The sequence below is a fragment of the Pelophylax lessonae genome (assembly GCF_965119305.1).
Source record: "Pelophylax lessonae genome assembly, chromosome: 8".
Classification (NCBI taxonomy): Eukaryota; Metazoa; Chordata; class Amphibia; order Anura; family Ranidae; genus Pelophylax; species Pelophylax lessonae.
Genome location: NC_138775.1, coordinates 24,378,950 through 24,400,537, shown reverse-complemented (window position 1 = coordinate 24,400,537; position 21,588 = coordinate 24,378,950). Strand labels below are relative to the sequence as shown.

The following is a 21,588-nucleotide window of genomic DNA, read 5'->3' as shown; positions in this document are numbered from 1 at the left end:
CTGTCCTAGGGTGACAACCCTCACTAAATTTACTGCATCTATGGAGGGGCATTGTTGTCACCCCAGGCTGCTCTCAAGATTTGAACTACAAATACCCCCTTTCCCAATCACATCGAAGGTAGGTTTCCTGTGGTTCACAGAAGAAAGCTGGGAAGACCAGTACCATTGTTTGAGAATTCAGTTCAGTACACAGAATTAGACAAAAAAACTGGATTTCTGGCAAGGTCAACAAGTATTTTATGTACTTACTGAAAATGTTGTTAGCCCAAAAAAAAAAAAAAAACTAAAACAAAAAAAAAACGAAAAAAACAAATGCAGCCACCACATCTAAGGACTGGTGAGCTGCAATACAGAACATGTTTGCCCTTTGAATTTAGATACTCTTTAAATAGTATATCAATCACCCAAAATTGTAACCTAAGACACATTTAAAATATCAGTTAGGCAGTCAAAGCCTTGATGATCTTCATGAACAGGAAAACACGACAGTATCAGAGTGGAATCAGTAACGGCAGGAAGTCTCCCTCCATTGCTTGCTATTAACCCTGCGTGCACCGCATGGCAATCTCAGCAAATCAAAAGCTGTTTATTCAATACAGCTCTTGTATGTTAAAGACTTACCTAGCTCAGTGATGCCTGTGCAGAATATATAAAAAAAACAAACTGCAATTTTTATTTTTTGTAAAATCTGAAACCTCGTAAATACCCAATCCAAATATTTTTTTTTTTTAAGAACTCCAGGCAGATGACTAACTATACAACTAAAAGAACTAGATGTAGCACCCTACAAGGTAGGTGCTAGGTAAAGTATAATGGGCCTTGGCTGCCTAACAGCAGGGCCATGATTTTAGCTGGGCTGTCATGTCTTCCAGGTGTGTCTGCTGAGAGGGGAGTCTCCCCACTGGCTCCATGAGATGATTCTCATTGGGCAGTGGAGGAAACCCAATCAGAGACTCATTCAGGTTTGTAGCTACCCCAGAAGGCAGATTCTGCCACAGAGGATTCTGGGAGTGGGTATAAGTTTGAGGGGAGCGCATGACGCAGTGTCTTTGGCGGGAAGCAGAGTCCCGGGAGGGAGAGTACGGCTGTCTCTCCTCCTGTCAGAGGAAACGGGTGTCTCAGGTGGCTGCCTGAGAATCCAGAGAGTGTGCTGAGTTGAGCTGAGGAGATCCGGTGTGCCGAGAGCCTGCGGAGAGAGAGAGAGGGGTCCAGTTCCAGGAAAGCCTACAAAGGTCGTGAGTACTGTGGACTGCCCCTGGGGGTCTGCCTAGTGTCAGAGGGGACCAGCTAGCTGTAAATGGGGTGCCTGGTCAGAGGACCCTGAAGTATTAGAGGGGGTACCTAGTCAGAGGACCCTGAAGTGTTAGAGGGGTTACCTAGTCAGAGGACCCTGAAGTGTTAGAGGGGTTACCTAGTCAGAGGACCCTGAAGTGTTAGAGGGGTTACCTAGTCAGAGGACCCTGAAGTGTTAGAGGGGGTACCTAGTCAGAGGACCCTGAAGTATTAGAGGGGGTACCTAGTCAGAGGACCCTGAAGTATTAGAGGGGGTACCTAGTCAGAGCACCCTGAAGTATTAGAGGGGGTACCTAGTCAGAGGACCCTGAAGTATTAGAGGGGGTACCTGCAGTTTGGGCCCTGAAGAGTCAGTGTACAGTGTTAAGAGTTGCAGCAGCACAAGTATTTACAAGGAGCTACCTCAGTCAGTGAAGGGCTGGAGGGAGCTGTTCAGTGACTTTTGAGCTAAAGAAGTGTCAGGAGTCAAGTATTCTACAGTCCTGGATCTTCTGAGTTAACAGTCAAGTTAAAGTCGAGGTTCCAGCACAATTTCAGAATCGCAGTATCTTAAATTGTCAGGAAGCGCTGGTCGGCATTCAGCTGGCGTCAAGACAGCGCCAGTGGGCATTTTTCCTGTATAGTGTCCCAATCAAACCTAGTTGAGCCAGAGGAGTATCCCACTAATTATAGTTCATATTCCTATCGCACACCTTCCTGGTTTGTAGGCTCGTGTGTACTGGGTGCTGAAGCGATCGCCAGTTGGCAACTGGATTAGTTACAAGTAAATACATATTCGCCAGCACACCAAGGACCTTGCAAAAGCAGTCCAAAACACTTTATTCAAGATAAGATCACATCAAAAAATAGTGCAACGTTTCGGAGCCGCACAGGACCCCTTCACATGCCTGACGAAGGGGTCCTGTGTGGCTCTGAAACGTTGCACTATTTTTTGATGTGATCGTATCTTGAATAACGTTTTTTGGACTGCTTTTGCAAGATCCTTGGTGTGCTGGCGAATATATATTTACGAGTATTCCCACTCATTCCCTTCTCCCATCCCCTAAATACAATAAAACAAAAACAAACCAAAGATGCCGGAATGGTCATTGTCTCAGTTCTCACACCTGGGGTCACAACTCAAATGTGTTGGAAGTGTCACCGGTAACAATGGCAGACCCACATCAGGCATAAAACCTGGAAATACTGCTACATATATGTAAAATATTTACCTGCCAAAGGATTTAGAATTCTGTTTAGCCAGTCTTGTGATCTAGGTGCTCCTGGCAGACATCACCTGGACCTCACTGCAGACTACGCTGCAATTCCCCAATACAGCTCAATACAGGAATAAGTGAAAAGGTAAAGAATGACTACGGAGCACTTCTTTACCTTTTCACTTATTCATGTATGTGTTTATCACATTTAAAGGGGCAGCAGTTTACATCTTAAGTTTTGTGTAGTTGGGATTAGGCTCATCCACATATTTTATAGCTCAATACAGGACCCATGCCAGGCTGTGATTGGACAATGAAGGAGTAGGATACTGACAATGTCATCCCCGTGCTCACCTCTCCTGCAGGCTTGTTCACAGGACTGATTTATATAAAAAAGAAAAGTTCTGATTGTCTCAGACTGTTAACTCTTCCTCTCCTACTGTGAGTGTTGCTGTACTGAGGATTACAGAAGGCCAGTATTAAAGTATAATTCCAGTTAAAGAGGAAGTAAACCCTCCTCTGTAACTTGTACCTATAGGTAAGTCTATGATAAGGCTTACCTATAGGTACTGTAAATATCTCCTAAACATGTACCGTTTAGGAGATATTCAGCTTACATGCAGCCAGTGACATCATTGGCGCATGCGCTCTGAAGGAACGGCCACTGGTGCCGTTCCTTCAGAGCCCCGTGCCGTGACTGTCGGCTCCCCACGCATGTGCGCGGGAGTGACGTCACCGCGCCTCCGGCCATTCAGATGGCCAGATGCCGCGATCCCGGAAGACAGGCGACTGGACATGTCGCCTGTCATACAGGTAAGCTAGCGGCGCGGGCTCGTTCTAAGGTAAGTATTTCATAATGAGCTAGTATGCGTTGCATACTAGCTCATTATGTGTTTCTCTTTCAGGTTGAAGAAAAAAAAAATGTTATTGGGTTTACAACCTCTTTAAAACCTAACTAAGCTAAAATGTTCTCCCACCCTCTACTACACCCTTCTACTCTATAAAAAGTTAAGATGCCTATACTTACCTATATTGAAATTGCTCCGGTGCGGTCACATGATGAAGTTCCAGTGCTAGTTTCAGTGTAATAACGGGCCACACTGGATGCCGTATAGTAAGCCTATGGATGATGTCATCACCCAGGCTTTGCAGCCGTTGTCGGTGCACTGTCCTCTATGCTGAAGCCACCGCTGGGGAGATCATGTGACTGGATCGGAGCGACTTCAGAATAGGTAAGTATACAGATCTTTCCTTTTACAGGATAGACAGAATAGGCTTAGCATGGGGGTGGGAGAAGGTTTAGCTTAGTTAATTAAAAAAATAATACATGCAGCCCTGCTGAAAGCCAATCAATGCAAGCTTTGGCCAAACCATTTTTTAAAAAGTCTTTTAGGATTGGCTGGAAGTGTGACACCAAAATCCTCTCCTTCTTGCTTATGTCATAATAACACTCACTGGTGAACAAAATCACTCTTTCCATTTGTACTGGTTACAATGTTCACTCAAAAACCTTTCAGTTGTCACTGGAACAGCAAGTGAGCGGAAATCTTCCAATAGATACATTTGTTTTATTAAAACCTGTCTAAGTAGTTTAAATAAAAATAAAAAAGACAGAGTTTCTAACCATTCCCTACTCTATCCAAAACAGAAGAATAAGAATTTCCTCTTACTTCCTGATACGTCACCTAAAATTAAAAAAAGTTCTGACAAGAGACACACTTTATATACTGCGGCAATGGGGCTCTCCTGCGCAAACCGACGTAGGGCTACGTCGGTCGCAAGCAGGGAGGTAGGGGGCGAGCGCACGCCTCCGACGGCGTGCTCCCGCCCCCACTCAACAGCGGGGAAGCAAATGCACGGGTCAGGCGGCTCCGATTGCCACCTGACAGCTGCGATCGTTCCCCGCTGAGAGAAAAGAACCGTCAGCTGTTGTAAACACAGCTGACCGTTCTTTTCCCTGGAATGATCATAGAGCCCCTGTTATCCTTCTATATAGGAACACAGGTCTCTATGGTCATTTCAGAAGCCACGTCCCCCCCACAGTTGGAATCACTCCCCAAGGCTCACATTTAACCCCTCGATCACCCACATTGTTAACCCCTTCCCTGCCCGTGTCATTTTTACAGTAACAGTGTATATTCTTTATCACTGATTACTGTAGTAATGTCACTGGTCCCCCCAAAAGTGTCAAAAATGTCAGTTAGGGGTCCGATCTGTCCGCCGCAATGTCGCAGTCCCACTAAAAATCGCAGATCGCCACCATTACTAGTAAAAAAAATAAAAATAAAAATGGCATAATAAATCTTTCCCGTAGTTAGTAGACGCGATAACTTTTGTGCAAACCAATCAAAATACGCTTATTGCCATTTTTTTTTACCAAAAATATGTAGCAGAAAACAAATTGGCCTAAAATGTTAATTTTTTTTTTTTTTTTGAGAATGTTATATAGCAGAATGTGAAAAATATTGTTTTGTTTTTTATTTAAGTACAGCGTCGCACGACCTCGCAATTGTCCGTTAAATTAACGCAGTGCTGAATCGCAAAATATGGCCTGGTCATTAAGGGGGAAAATCTTCCGGTCCAGAAGTGGTTAAATAATACATCAAGAATCCTTTTTCGTATCTCCACTACTCCATGTACTGAGTTTTTCAATAGGTCTGTGTATTGGGCGACTGCGCTCATTACCTGAGTGACGGCTGCTGCTCCAGGCTCCAGCAACCTCCAGAGAAGGTCCAGCTTCTGCTGGTGGAACTCCTCCTCGCGGCTCACAATGTGAAGAACTGCACAGGGTACCGCCCCCTTCTGGTTGCAGAGATAAATAAATATAAAATCAAAAGTATTACACATATATTATTTATTATTACAGGTATTTATATATTACCCTGACAAAGGCTACATTCACACTTGCGAATGTGCCCGACAGCATTTACATGCACGATCCCCAGCGGAGATTCCTGGTGGTTAGCTGCGGAAGACGGCCCCATTAAAAGCAATGGCAGGTTGCTGTCTCCCGCAGCTAACCACGGCCGCTCTCATGTAATAGCTATAGTCTCCCATAGTTAATCACCAGTAACCCCTGCTGGGGTTCTCGCATGAAAACTTGGTCAGGCACATTCACATGTGTGAATGTGGCCTATTACACAGCATTTTACATGTATTCACATCAGTCCCTGACCTCATGCAGCTTACAATCTAAGGCCCGGCTCACACCTATCTGTTTTTAATGCTTTTTGCAGAAACACACTACAGTGCATTTAACATGGTTTCCTATAGAACACATTCACATCTATGCTTTTTTTTCAGCGTTTTTGGAAAAGGGTCAGGGACTTTTTTTAAAAGCAAAATGGTGCATTTTTGGTTTATTAGACTTCAATTGATAAGCTGAAGAAAAGCATGTAGTGCGTTTTTGCTGCAATTTGCGTTTTTTAATCCACCCAACAACAAATTGGCCAAACAAAAAAAATCTTCGAAAACGTGTGTGCAAAAACGTAAAGTGCACCGCAAAAAGCACTGCAGAAATGGATCAAAAGCCAACTGCATAGGTGTGAACTGAGCCTAAGGTCCCTCATTCACACACACATACTGGGGCCATACAGATAGGAGACAATTAACGTACCACCATGTGTTTGGAATGTGGGAGGAAACCAAAGTACCCAGAGGAAACCCACACAGGCCCAGAGAAAACATACAAACTCAATGCAGATAGTGTGCTGGTTGGGAGTCAAACTGAGGGCCCCATGCTGTAAGGCAGAAGTGATAGCCCAAACCACTGTGCTGCTCTTCTTCCACCATTTAGACCTCAATAAAGAATGATCTCTGAAGTGAATGTGTGATTGTAGGAAGTGGAAGCCGCCATTTAGCAAGCTGCAAAGTGGCTGTTCTCATAACATGAAGTTAACCTCTGAGGTCCACGCCCCCTGAAGACGTCACCTTCTGACGAAACCGGTAGGGGAACCGGCATTTCGTGCATCTCCCCGGTGTATTGGCTTGGGTCTGAAGTATCAGCTATCCACGGCTTGCTTATCACTTAAAGGGAACACCTCTGCAGGACATTGGTTATGCTGATCATGCTATTATTACATGTGAGTTAAATCTTTTAATTAATTAAACTGATTGTCTCTGCGTACTTCACCATGAGGAGTTTCTCTTTCTTTATCCTTGTTAAACCCAAAACGTTATCTGCCCTGGTGAGACCACCTATGAGGGTATAAACTGACTTATTTTGGAAAAGTATCCCTGGAGTTTGAGCTGGTCTGAGGATAGGAGACAACATCTATGCAGTTGATCGTTGTGCCCTGGGGATAACTATCATTGGAGCTGGTGTGGATCCCTGTCATGGGGGATCTACACATTCTAGTAAGCTGGGTGATTGGTGGAGGCTTCTCTGATATTCAACCAGCACACTGTAAATGGGACTTTCTTCCTGAGGGGTTCATTTTTATGGACTTTTTTTTAATATATTTTAGGTGGTGTTCATTTAATTATGGGATCCTATGTGTATATTATCACATAGTGCATACAGTTTGACTAACCTTTTGTTTGGTTTATATATTGAGCGCTGCACACTTTGTCATAACCTCTGAGGTACTCACCATAGACACCTGGACAGAACTCTCAAGCCGTGCCACATGGTTCAGGTGTTCCTCGTTGACTAAATGACAAAACACAGAGATGAGATTTAGTAAGTAAAGACAGACAGAATCAGGCGGCAAGCTGGTACAAATTAAGCTGCCTGTCAATGGGTATGGTGTCTGCCGCAGGGGTTTTGCTTGCTTGACTTCTACACCTGTAATCCTGTACATCCAACTGTGAGCAACTTCTATACTACCTCATTTTCAGTGGATTTCCACTTAGAATTGAACCTGTCACTATGCCCATCAATCACTGCAGCACTGTCACACACTTCTTGTTGAAGTTTTTATTAGCTTAGAGCAGTGGTCTCAAATCTGCGGTCCATGGGCTGGATATGGCCATTTGCTGTCTTTACCAGGCCCTTGGGGCACTATTCCTCCTATTGATGCATTATTCTCCTCTGATACCAACTGTCAAAACTTTCAGGACCCAAAACTGAACCTGCAACCTCTGCTGTGTCTGGCAGTATCTCTTCTTGCCGAGCCAACTGAGATGCTGGACAGCTCCCTGCCTAATTCCTTAGACAACCTTGTGTCTTGTTTTTCATGAACCATTTCATTAACTTCTTATTTAACCACTTGCTGACTGTGCTATGTCCAGAAGATGGCTACAGCACAGTCATCCAATTCTGGGAGGGCATCTATTGACAAACTCCCAGAACCCCGCCCCTCTGTGTGCCCCCGGGGCATGCTCTGTGATTGACTGAAGGGCCAATCACAGCAGCTATTTACTATGTATTAAGCTGTGTCCAATCAATGCTCATCACATGTAAACAAATTCCAGTTATCAGCATTTCCTTTCTTCAGCTCTGTCACTGTGTGAGGAAAGGAAAGGTGATAACCGGCAATCCTGTGACAGGGGACATTTACTCTGATAATCAGGGCAGGGATCATCAGTGCTCTGATTATCTGTGCAGCCCCATCAGTGCCAGTGTCCCTCAGTGCAGCATATCAGTGCCCATTAGTGAGGCCTCATCATTGCCCATCAGTGCCCCATACCAGTACAGCATACTAGTGCCCATCAGTGCAGTATACCAGTGCACATCAGTGTAGTATACCAGTGCATATCAATGCCGCCTCACCAGTGGCCATCAGTGCAGCCTATCAATGCCCATCAGTGTCGCCTCAGCAGTGCAGCCTGTCAGCACACATCAGTGCAGCCTCATTAGTGGCCATCAGTGAAGAAGAAAAATTATTTGCAAAAGTTTATAACACAAACTTTATTTAAAAAAATGTTTGGTCTTTGTTTAGCAAAAAAAAAAAGGTGGTGATTAAATCACACCAAAAGAAATCTCTATCTGTCTCAAAAAATCATTAAAATGTTGCATCAGTACAGTGCTGCATAATCGCGCAATTGTCATTCAAAGTGCGATAGTACTAAAAGATGAAAATTGGTCTGCTCAGGAACGGGGTGAACAGGCTTTCTCCAGCCAATATTTCGCTCTTGTCTCTCCTGCGGACATCTGTATCTCCACTACCACTTGTTACTGACCTTTGGCTTGTTCCTCGACTATGCTTCCACTTGATCCCAACCTGCAACCACTTGTTACCTACCTTTGGCTTGTTTACAGACCGGGCTTCTGCTCAATCTCAACCTGCTATTTCTTCTACTGGACCCCGGCTTTCTCGCCTTCTGGTAGGGCGATTCTGAGAACCACAACCTGGTACTAACACACAGAAAAACCCATCTCCACCACCAGGAGCTCTGGTAAACACTGGTTAGTGCTTAGACTCTGCACCTCAGGAGAGCCTGCGTCATCCGTCAGGGTGACCTGCTTGTATTTCGATCTTGTTGGTCGATGGGAGCCTCCCTACTGGTATAGCTACTGACCTCAGAGACTGACCCCTGACAATGACACCAACGGCGGGGTCCAATTCCATCCACTGACGCCAACAATGAGGAATACTTCCTTCCGATGATATAAACAATGGAACACTATTCCTCCCACGAATACCAAGGATGGGACACTATAAGGCTAATCCTTATTGTATACGTTGCTATCTTTATAAAAAATGGGGCACTATTCCTCCTATTGACACCAAAAATGAGGCACTATTCCTTCCACTGACAAAAAACGATGATGCACTATCCTTCCCACTGATACCAATGATGGGGCACTATCCCTCCCACTGATACCAATGATGGGGCACTATCCCTCCCACTGATACCAAAGATGGGGCACCATCCCTCCCACTGATACCAAAGATGGGGCACCATCCCTCCCACTGATACCAATGATGGGGCATTATTCTTCCTATTGACAACAATGATGGGGCACTATTCCTCCCACTGACACCAGTGATGGGGACTATTCCTCCCACTGACACCAATGATGGGGCACTATTCCTCCCACTGACACCAATGATGGGGCACTATTCCTCCCACTGACACCAATGATGGAGCACTATTCTTCCTATTGACAACAATGATGGGGCACTATTCCTCCCACTGACACCAGTGATGGGGACTATTCCTCCCACTGACACCAGTGATGGGGCACTATTCCTCCCACTGACACCAATGATGGGGCACTATTCCTCCCACTGACACCAATGATGGAGCACTATTCTTCCCACTGACACCAATAATGGGGCACTATTCCTCCCACTGACACCAATGATGGCGCACATTTCCTCCTACTGACCACAGCTGCTTTGTAATTTCTTGACTTCCACTGACCACCAACCTGGGGAATTTTATACTCCCAATGGCCACAGTCCGGCCCACCTGAAGTACCAAGGACCAAAAACTTGCCCTTTGTTTAGAAAGTTTGGAGACTCCTGGCTTAGAGTAAACAATTTCTTCCATGAAAGGGCCAGTTGGTTGTCATTCCCCCCAGGCCAAAAGTTCCCAGTCCTCCACAGCACTGACAATGTACCTTTTTGGTCACTGACCTTGAAAAAAAAGTAAAGTAAAATCCTAGTCTGCATGTATAGTATCAGAATGACAGCCAGGCCAACAGCATTTACAGGAGAATTCAGCAATGCGGACCTCATAACAGATTTCCTAATAGGCAGTCAGGACATGTGTTATGTTGGCATGCAACTTCTGCTCTAGTCGGAGCTCACACAGAGCTCAAGCCTCTCTACTCACCTCCAAAGAACAGTGCCAGGCCAATCACTAGCATAGTCACACGAACAGGAATAATTATTAGTTACATGCTCCACCATACGCAACACAACTGGGTCTAAAATAGGGTATGTAATGACAATAGAACGATTTAATTTAAAAATGTCATTAAAATGTCATTATAACACACACCAAAGAAAGCAAAATATAATATACAGTATCTCACAAAACACTCCTCACATTTTTGTAAATATTTTATTCTATCTTTTCATGTGACAACACTGAAGAAATGACACTTTGCTGCAATGTAAACTAGTGAGTGTACAGCTTGTATAAAGAGTATACAATATACAATATACAATGTAACAAATATACAGTGTAAATTTGCTGTCCCCTCAAAATAACTCAACACACAGCCATTAATGTCTAAACCGCTGGCAACAAAAGTGAGTACACCCCTAAGTGAAAATGTCCTCCCCGGTGTCATGTGACTCGTTAGTGTTACAAGGTCTCTGGTGTGAATGGGGAGAAGGTGTGTTAAATTTGGTGTTATTGCTCTCACTCTCTCATACTGGTCACTGGAAGTTCAACATGGCACCTCATGGCAAAGAACTCTCTGGGGATCTGAAAAAAAAAATTGTTGCTCTACATAAAGATGGCCTAGGCTATAAGGAGTATAAGGCCAAGACCCTGAAACTGAGCTGCAGCATGGTGGCCAAGACCATACAGCGGTTTAACAGGACAGGTTCCACTCAGAAATGACCTTGCCACGGTCGACTAAAGATGTTAAGTGCACATGCTCAGAGGTTTTCTTTGAAAAATAGACGTATGAGTGCTGCCAGCATTGCTGCAGAGGTTGAAGGGGTGGGGGGTCAGTCTGTCAGTGCTCAGACCATGCCCCGCACACTGCATCAAATTGGTCTGCATGGCTGTCATCCCAGAAGGAATCCCTTTTCTAAAGATGATGCACAAGAAAGCCCACAAACAGTTTGCTGAAGACAAGCAGACTAAGGACATGGATTACTGGAACCATGTCCTGTGGTCTGATGAAACTAAGATGAACTTATTGGTTCAGATGGTGTCAAGCGTGTGTAATGGTAACCAGGTGAGGAGTACAAAGACAAATTTGTCTTGCCTACAGTCAAGCATGGTGGTGGGAGTGTCATGGTCTGGGGCTGCATGAGTGCTGCCGGCACTGGGGAGCTACAGTTCATTGAGGGAACCATGAATGCCAACATGTACTGTGACATACTGAAGCAGAGCATGATCCCCTTCCTTCAGAGACTGGGCCGCAGGGAAGGATTCCAACATAACAACGACCCCAAACACACCTCCAAGATGACCACTGCCTTGCTAAAGAAGCTGAGGGTAAAGGTGATGGACTGGCCAGGCATTTCTTTAGACCTAAACTCTATTAAGCATCTGTGGGGCATCTTCAAACGGAAGGTGGAGGAGCGCAAGGTCTCTAACATCCACCAGCTCCGCGATGTTGTCATGTAAATGGACTCCAGTGGCAACTTGTGAAGCTCTGGTGAACTCCATGCCGAAAAGGGTTAAGGCAGTGTTGGAAAATAATGGTGGCCACACAAAATATTGACACTTTGGGCCCAATTTGGAAATTTTCACTTAGGGGTGTACTCACTTTTGTTGCCAATGGTTTAGACATTAATGGCTGTGTGTTGAGTTATTTTGAGGGAACAGCAAATTTACACTGTTATACAAGCTGTACACTCACTACTTTACATCGTAGCAAAGTGTCATTTCTTCATTGTTGTCACATGAAAAGATATAATAAAATTACTTACAAAAATGTGAGGGGTGTACGCACTTTTGTGAGATACTGTATAATGTTTACTTGTTATTCAAAAACTATGAATGAAATGTAACAAATCTGACATACCCAGGAAATGGTCGATATTTGGGTCATATCCCTCCAGAGAGAGGCCATGCTCCTGAGCGCAGGATTTCAGATGTACACTGAAAAGGACAGACACAGAAGACTCTGCTGGCGGGGGAGAGTAGGCGCTGACACTGCTGCAGCCAAGTTCTTCCTTCAAGCGATTCTTGTATCTATAAATGGTCTGATCCAAGTCCAAAGATTTAACATCAGAAGGCCAAGTGATCCCAAGCTGCTTCAAAAAGTCGCCAACCTCCTTGTTCCTGATTGGAGGGATCAGATGGACTTGTTCCCTGGGAAAAAAATTAACTTAAGGGAGAGCTCTAAAATATAAAATAAAAAATCACTTTAAATATCTTGGCGTGGTACTAGTTCAAATTGAATTTATAAAGGAGAACTCTACATCTACTGCACCATCTTCATAAACTGCATCTCCTCGCTCCTCCTCGGCCAATGGCATGGCTTCTCCTTTCGGCCAATTGGGAAATGGGTCTCACGACTCGGTTCCTGATTGGCTGGGAGGAGAATCAGTGTGATAATAGCGAATATTCATTCACTATTGTCACACAACTGGGTGGGCTCAGGGCGCAGTGCTCTGCGCCCCCGAGCCCACCCTTTTTTAAAGCCTATTAGAGCCTCACGTGCTTAAAAAAAAATGGATAGGGGGCGGCGCCCCTGCGTCCCCAATGGATAGGCCCCCACTGGTCCCGAAACCTCCTCTTCTGGGGTACCCCACCAGCGCTCTCAGCTCCCTATGGGGCACATGTGCAAGCTCACTCCCGAGCCTGGCTGTGTGCGTAGACGCACACAGCATGGCCCTCCCCAGCTCACAGGATTTGATTGACAGCAGCAGGAGCTGATCCAATAGCTCCAGCTGCTGCCTCTCTCTTCTGTGCATGGTGGGAGAGAAGAGAGAGCTGCTAGAGAAAGGCACAGTGCTAGATCAAGGTGAGTATGTGGGGGGGGGGGGGGCGCGATACAAATACTGGGACACTTTTAACCTCGATGCAGGGAATGAATTAAGAAATAAAAAATGTCCTGGCTTTAGAACCACTTTCAGTGTTGCACAGTTGTACAGGCCTCTCTTCTGAACAAAAGTTGCTTACTCTGATTACACTGCACCCTTTGAGCTTCTCATAGTGTGCATCAGAAGCTGCAGCAAGTCATATAAAGCCCTGTTGTGACTGGAGGTCACCCAGCCTCATCTAGCTACAGCACCCTACTGGCCCCTCCCAAAAGCCATGATCTGCCTGCATTGCATAAAGAAGCGCAGGGATCCAGTGATGGTTGGCCTCAGGGGCTGACCACACCATAACCCCCCCCCCTTGACCACACCAGCTCGCACAACATACCACCCCCCTTCCCGCCGGCTCACTCACCTGGACTGACGTGGAAGGCAGGCAGCGGCGACGGCGGCTTCCGCTGCGTCTCCTCCCTCCTCCCCCTTGGCCAATAGCATGGCCTCTCCTTTTGGCCAATTGGGAAACGGGTCTCAGGACCCGCTTCCAGATTGGCTGGGAGGAGAATCAGTGTGATAATAGCGAATATTCATTCGCTATTGTCACACAACTGGGTGGGCTCAGGGTGCAGTGCTCTGCGCCCCGGACCCACCCTTTTTGAAGCCTAATAGAGCCTCTGGCTCTAATCACGTGCTTCAAAAAAAAAAACCCCATTGGAATCCATGCGTCTGGCACCCTGCATGTAGATTAGGGGGCCAGACGCATGGATAGGGGGGGGGGGGTACCAGTGACATCACTACAGTAATCAGTGCTAAAAATATGCACTGTTACTGTAATAATGACAATGGCAGGGAAGGGGTTAACTTTATTGGTGATCAGTAGGTTAAATGTATCCCTAGGGGTGTGTTTCTAACTGTGGGGGTGTGGCTAGTGATGTAACCATAGAGACATACGATCCTACATAGCAGGATCGTATAGTCTCTGCCTTCACATCAGGGAGAATGATAGACGGCTGTGTTTACATCAGCCGTCTGCCTTTCTCCCTCTCCAGCGGGAAATCGCGAGTGGCCGGCGGACATCGGAGCCACCTGTCACACGCGCGGGGATGCCCGTGAACGAGCGGGGGCGGGAGCGCGCCTCCGGCAGCACGCGCTCGCCCCCTACAGGCTCCTGGGCGAGCGACATAGTACTTCGTCGGTTTGCCCAGGAGCGGCTGCCTGCTCATAATTATGTTTAGTCAACCCCATATCTATAGACTGGCATGCCACAATAAAATACATTTTTATTTTAGGGGTTAGATATACTCAGGGCAGCCATCAGGGGGGGCGGGGGACCAGCTCATACACATGTAGGGGACCCAAATGTTCTGAGGGGTCCGGCCGCCCAGGCCCCAACCAACTAGACCGAGTTGTTGCTGCTGTAGTAACTTGCAATTGCTAAAGCATGGCAGCTGCAGAGTAAACCGATGCAGCTGAAGGGATGTCTCTTTGGTGGATCGGGATATCTCTTTGCTGAATATATGAGGCCGTCTCTTTACTGAATATATGAGGACTTCTCTTTGATGGATTGGATTCATTTTCATTTATCAAATCGGAGTTCCACCCAAAAATGGAACTTCCGCTCATTTGCTTCCCCCCCCCCCCTCCGATGCCACCTTTCAGGGGGAAGGGGGGAATGGGTACCTGTTTTTGACAGGTACCCTTCCCCACTTCCAGGAAATGGCGCAGCGGCTCTGTTACTCTGAAGTTTGGCCCCCTTCTCCTTCCTCCGCCACTGAGCCAATCCGAATGTGCAGCGCGCTTCATGCAAGTGCAGTAGGGACCCGCCCCTGAAGCCGCAAGGTTCCCTTACTGGCAATGGCAGCGGCAGCACCCGACAGCCGATGGAAACATCGGTTGCAGTGCCGACATTGCTGGACTCCAGGACAGGTAAGTGTCCTAATATTAAAAGTCAGCAGCTACAGTATCTGTAGCTGTTGACTTTTGATTTTTGGAGGGGGGGGCAGAACTCCGCTTTAAGTTGTAAGAGTGTTAAAATAGAAGTGGGTGCACTGAAGGACTGAGTGGGATGGCCAGTGGGCGGATTCGGTGGGGCAGCCAGAGGGCGGGCCCTGCGGAATGTTGGTGGTCAGGCCCGGAGGGGCCCAGGCCTAAAGCTGTGTAAGGGACCCCAATATTTCTGATGGCTGCCCTGGATATACTGTAACCGAACCCTTCTCTTTATAATTCTACTAACCCTCTGAGTCTGAGCACCTCTGCCAGGTGATCTGCTACTAATACAGCTCTAAGGTGACTGAGCTTGAAGGCATCCAGACTGGTGCAGGCATGCAGGGGGACGCAGTTCAGGATGAATGCGGTCTGCACACCATCCAAGGAGGACGGGACGGGCTTCAGATACGGTGTAAAGTCTCTCAGAATTCGATGGAAAGTTTCAGGCCTGTCTAGCTGGATGACGAGTCCGGCTTCTGTCTGCAGACATCTTTTAATAGGGAGAGTTTCCAGGACTTCTAACGTCGTCAGCTTCTGGATCAGCTCTGCCGGAACCTACAAAACAGAACCACGTTAGTTCTCTGGAAGATTCCACTACAATCTACAATGTAACAATCTCCTACGAGATCCCTCTCTATTCTAGAAGTCACAAGGATGATACTTTGTTTCATCATTTAAAACCTTCAATGTGTTTTACGCTATTTCTTTTTTTTTAATGAGGCTTTATCATTAGTATTGGCTTAGAGCAGTATTTCAGTGATATCAATATCTCACAAAAGTGAGTACACCCCTCACATTTTTGTAAAAATTTTATTCTATCTTTTCATGTGACAACACTGAAGAAATGAGACTTTGCTACAATGTAAAGTAGTGAGTGTACAGCTTGTATAACAGTGTAAATTTGCTGTCCCCTCAAAATAACTCAACACACAGCAATTAATGTCTAAACTGCTGGCAACAAAAGTGAGTACACCCCTAAGTGAAAATGTCCACATTGGGCCCAATTAGCCATTTTCCCTCCCCAGTGTGATGTGACTCATTAGTGTTACAATAAAAGAAAAAATTCCCCTTGGAGTGGGACTTTTCAGGCAAAAACCAGGACTTGAGTATGTGTAGTAACTACACATAGTCAACGCCTGGTTTTTGCCTGAAAAGTCCCACTCCATGGGGAATTTTTTCTTTTATACTCCAGAGGGATGATGGCAATTTCCATGACAAAGCACTAAACCCGAATAACCTTTTCTTCTCATTAGTGTTACAAGGTCTCAGGTGTGAATAAGGAGCAGGTGTGTTAAATTCGTTGTTATCGCTCTCACTCTCTCATACTGGTCACTGGTAGTTCAACATGGCACCTCACGGCAAAGAACTCTCTGAGGATCTGAAAAAAAAAAAGAATTGTTTCTCTACATAAAGATGGCCTAGGCTATAAGAAGATTGCCAAGACCCTGAAACTGAGCTGCAGCACGGTGGCCAAGACCATACAGCGGTTTAACAGGACAGGTTCCACTCAGAACAGGCCTCTTCATGGGGTCGTGCTCAGCGTCATATCCAGGGGTTGTCTTTGGGAAATAGAGGTATGAGTGCTTACAGCATTGCTGCAGAGGTTGAAGGGAAGTGGGGGGGGTCAGCCTGTCAGTGCTCAGACCATACGCCGCACACTGCATCAAATTGGTCTGCATGGCTGTCATCCCAGAAGGAAATCTCTTCTAAAGATGATGCACAAGAAAGCCCGCAAACAGTTTGCTGAAGACAAGCAGACTAAGGACATGGATTGCTGGAACCATGTCCTGTGGTCTGATGAGACAAAGATAAACTTATTTGGTTCAGATGGTGTGAAGCGTGTGTGGTGGCAACCAGACGAGGAGTACAAAGACAAGTGTGTCTTGTCTACAGTCAAGCATGGTGGTGGGAGTGTCATGGTCTGGGGCTGCATGAGTGCTGCCGGCACTGGGGAGCTACAGTTCATTGAGGGAACCATGAATGCCAACATGTACTGTGACATACTGAAGCAGAGCATGATCCCCTCCCTTCAGAGACTGGGCCGCAGGGCAGTATTCCAACATAATGACCCCAAACACACCTCCAAGACGACAACTGCCTTGCTAAAGAAGCTGAGGGTAAAGGTGATGGACTGGCCAAGCATGTCTGCAGACCTAAACCCTATTGAGCATCTGTGGGGCATCCTCAAATGGAAGGTGGAGGAGTGAAAGGTCTCCAACATCCACCAGCTCTGTGATGTCATCATGGAGGAGTGGAAGAGGATTCCATTGGCAAGCTGTGAAGCTCTGGTGAACTCCATGCCCAAGAGGGTTAAGGCAGTGGTGGAAAATAATGGTGGCCACACAAAATATTGACACTTTGGGCCCAATTTGGACATTTTCACTTACGGGTGTACTCACTTTTGTTGCCAGCGGTTTAGACATTAATGGCTGTGTGCTGAGTTATTTTGAGGGGGCAGCAAATTTACACTGTTATACAAGCTGTACACTCACTACTTTACATTGTAGCAAAGTGTCATTTCCTATAAGTGTCATAGCTGTCGCTGATGTGGCACTGTATGCCGAGACTTGTAGTGCCATAGATGACACTAGGTAGGCAGTACATGATGGGACTTGTAGTACCATATGTATCACTAGAGTGGCAGTGCATGCTGGGCCACCATAGATATCAATAAGGTGGCAAAGAATTCTGGGTCTTGTAGTGCCATCGGTGGCAATGCATGCTTGAACATGTAGTACTATCAGGTAGGTAGCAATAAATTCTCGGTCTTCGTAGTGCCATAATGACATAGGGTGGCAGTGCATGCTGGGACTTGTAGTGTCATTTATGTCAATAGGAAGGCAGTGCATGCTGGGACAATGTACTGTCAGGTAACAATCAATATTGGGCCCTTATAGTGCCACAGATAACACTAGGGTGGCTGTGCTTGCTGTGACTTGTGGTGCCACAGATAACATTAGGGTGGCAGTGCATGCTGGGACTTGTGGTGCCACAGATAACACTAGGGTGGCAGTGCATGCTGGGACTTGTGGTGCCACAGATAACACTAGGGTGGCAGTGCATGCTGGGACTTGTGGTGGCACAGATAAGACTAGGGTGGCAGTGCTTGCTGGGACTTATAATGCCAACGATAACACTAGGGTGGCTGTGCATGCTGGGACTTGTGGTGCCACAGATAACACTAGGGAGGCAGTGCTTGCTGGGACTTGTGGTGCCATAGATAACACTAGGGTGGAAGTGCATGCTGGGACTTGTGGTGCCACAGATAACACTAGGGTGGCAGTGCTTGCTGGGACTTGTGGTGCCAACGATAACATTAGGGTGGCAGTGCTTGCTGGGACTTATGGTGCCAACGATAACACTAGGGTGGCAGTGCTTGCTGGAACTTGTGGTGCCACAGATAACACTAGGGTGGCAGTGCTCGCTGGGACTTGTGGTGCCATAGATAACATTAGGGTGGCAGTGCTTGCTGGGACTTGTGGTGCCACAGATAACACTAGGGTGTCAGTGCTTGCTGGGACTTGTGGTGCCAACGATAACATTAGGGTGGCAGTGCTTGCTGGGACTTATGGTGCCACAGATAACACTAGGGTGGCAGTGCATGCTGGGACTTGTGGTGCCACAGATAACACTAGGGTGGCAGTGCATGCTGGGACTTGTGGTGCCATAGATAACACTAGAGTGGCAGTGGTTGCTGGGACTTGTGGTGCCACAGATAACACTAGGGTGGCAGTGCTTGCTGGGACTTGTGGTGCCACAGATAGGGTGGCAGTGCATGCTGGGACTTGTGGTGCCACACATAACACTAGGGTTCTCAAGTTTCCCAGCCCCCCCCCCCCCCCCCCCATGCCATGTGCACCTCTCCCTCGGGGAAGGAATTCCTCAGCGCTCCTCGGGGCACCAGGAAGTCCCGGCTCCTCAGGTTCTTCTGGCTGCTTTCTTTAAACCAGACGGCAGAGGGCGCCCCGCACTCCCGCAGGACGCCAGAGAGCGCCCGCAAAGTCTCCGACACCCACAGCCGCCACGGCGGACCGCTGTCCCCGGTCTCACTCTCCATAGTAGTTCTGAGGCGGAACCTTCGCAATGGGTTTACATTTTCCTGCCGCAGGAAACAACTCGCGGACCCATTGCGACAATGAACACGTCACTCCAGAGGGGGGTTGGCTCGGCAGCCATATTTGTTGTGGGAAGAGCTGGCACATTTTAAAGTGAACCTGTGATTGGAGGAACATTGAGCTGAAATGAGAGTGTCATTTCTATTGTGGCTTCACATGCTTTTTTCAACTGCCTGCTAAATAGTGAAACCAGAGGACAGGCCAGACAGGCAACAATGGCAGCACAATGTGGAATCATCCTCCTTTCCTAAAATACAACTAAATTTAAACTTTTTTTGATCATTTTGGATAGAATAAGGGAGGGTTGCAGTCTGTGTCCCGTTGGGGAAATTTCCCTTCACTTCTGGTCCCATAACCAAAACAGGAAGTGAGAAGAAATCTCCCCAAAGTGAGGGAATCCCAGGGTGTCCCCTATTGGAACATTATGTATCAAGGGTTGTCACCTCATCCCTTTAACCACTTTACCACCGGAGGATTTTCCTGCTTTACGTCTGGGCCACTTTTTGCACCTTGGCACTGTGTGACTTTAAGTGACAATTGCGCGGTCGTGCAATGCTGTACCCGAACGAAATTTGCGTCCTTTTTTTCCCACAAACAGAGCTTTCTTTTGGTGGTATTTGACCACCTCTGCGCTTTTCATTTTTTGCGATATTAATAAAAAAATAGCGAAAATTTTGCGAAAAAATTGACATTTTCTACTTTAAAAAATATCCAATATATTCAATTTTTGTCATATATTTAGGCCAAAATGTATTTAGCTACACGTCTTTGACAAAAAAATTATCTGCGGCGGCGATTGTCGCTGCTCTTCCCCGATCGTCGGGGAATCTAGTTTGGAGATCCGCCCGCCTGTGTAAACAGAGCAGGCGGATCTCCTCAGTGACAGGGAGTGACAGATTGCAGCATAGCATAGCTGAACATGCGATCTGTCCCTGTGTCACTCAGTCACCTCCCCCCACACACGTTAGTAAGCACCAGGCATACATTAACCCCTCCCTCTCCAATAAAATTAACCCCTTCACTGCCAATGTAATTTTACAGTAACAGTGAATAGCACTGATTACCAGAGATGTATAGTAACGAAGTAGAACTACTTAAGTACTGTACTTAAGTACCGAAATGCGGTATCTGTACTTTCCTAGAGTAGAATTTTTTTCTCCTACTTCTACTTTTACTTCACTACATTTTTTCGATGATTTTGATACTTCTACTCAAGTATTTTTTTTTTGTGCTGCATAGTTACTCGTTACTTTTAAAAAAATTACCACTGCCAGAACAGTAGATGGCAGGTTGCATAAAGCTCAAAAAAATGTGTATAATGTCATTTGTAAATCAGCGCATACGAAAATAAAGGCTGTGTATAATAAAAGCTGCTATACCAAATCTTTCCAATAAAAAGAAAATATGAAACAAACAAATAAATGGTGCTACAGCGCTTAAAGTGCATCAAGAAACTACTAACAAACACAGGTTAATCATTTGAATAAATCATTTGAAATAATAAAAAACATATGATGTTCAAACTTTTGACTTCTTTCTTTAATAACTACATAACACAGTACTTGTACTTCTACTTTCAGTACTTGAGTAGAATTTTTTTTTCAAAACTACTGGTACTTTTTACTTTTAGTACTTAAGTAGCAAATTTTTTGAAAAAACTACTTGCAATACTTAAGTAAAAAAAATGTTGAATACTTTAGTACTTCTACTTAAGTAACTTTTTCTGCGAGCACTTCCACTTCTACTCAAGTAATTTTTTGATCGAGCACTTGTACTTTTACTCAAGTAGAAATTTAGAGTACTTTATACAAGTCTGCTGATTACTGCAGTAATGTCACTGGTAATCCCAAAAGTGTCAAAAATATCAGTCAAGGGTCCGATCTGTCTGCCGCAATGTCGCAGTACCGCAAAAAAAATCGCAGATCGCCGCCATTACTCGTTAAAAAAAAAAACACCAAAAATGGCAAAAATCTTTCCCTTTGTTAGTAAACGCGATAACTTTTGCGCAAACCAATCAAAATACGCTTATTGTGATTTTTTTTTACCAAACATAGGTAGCAGAAAACAAATTGGCCAAAAATTTAAAAAAAATTTGATTTTTAAATTTTTTTGGGGGGGGGGGGAGGGAATTTCATATAAAAAAAATGTTAAAAATATTGTTATTTTTTCAAAATAAACGCTCTTTTTTTGTTTATAGCGCAAAAAGTAAAAATCGCACAGGTGATCACATACCGCCAAAAGAAAGCTCTGTTTGTGGGAAAAAAAGGACGTAAATTTCGTTTGGGTACGGCATCGCACGGCCGCGCAATTGTCAGTTAAAGTCGCTCAGCGCCGAATCGCAAAAAGTGGCCTGGACGTAAGACAGCAAAATCCTCCGGTGGTAAAGTGGTTAAAAAATGTTTTTGTGGCCGGAACTCCGCTTTAAAGACAATTAGAGCA

General features: G+C 45.7%; 1 protein-coding gene across 1 annotated transcript in view; it reads right to left on the bottom strand.

The window, feature by feature from the left end:
• The window catches only part of DALRD3 (DALR anticodon binding domain containing 3), a 40,620-nt gene extending 21,448 nt beyond the window's left edge, over positions 1–19,172 (bottom strand). The window contains exons 1-5 of the mRNA XM_082265891.1: positions 18,894–19,172; positions 15,282–15,589; positions 12,091–12,380; positions 7,082–7,140; positions 5,175–5,291 (exon numbers count right to left, since the gene is read on the bottom strand). Of these exons, the coding sequence (XP_082122017.1) occupies positions 5,175–5,291; positions 7,082–7,140; positions 12,091–12,380; positions 15,282–15,589; positions 18,894–19,091 (972 nt within the window). The 5' untranslated portion in view covers positions 19,092–19,172. The remainder of the gene's footprint in view (positions 1–5,174; positions 5,292–7,081; positions 7,141–12,090; positions 12,381–15,281; positions 15,590–18,893) is intronic.
• Positions 19,173–21,588: the final 2,416 nt, after the last annotated feature.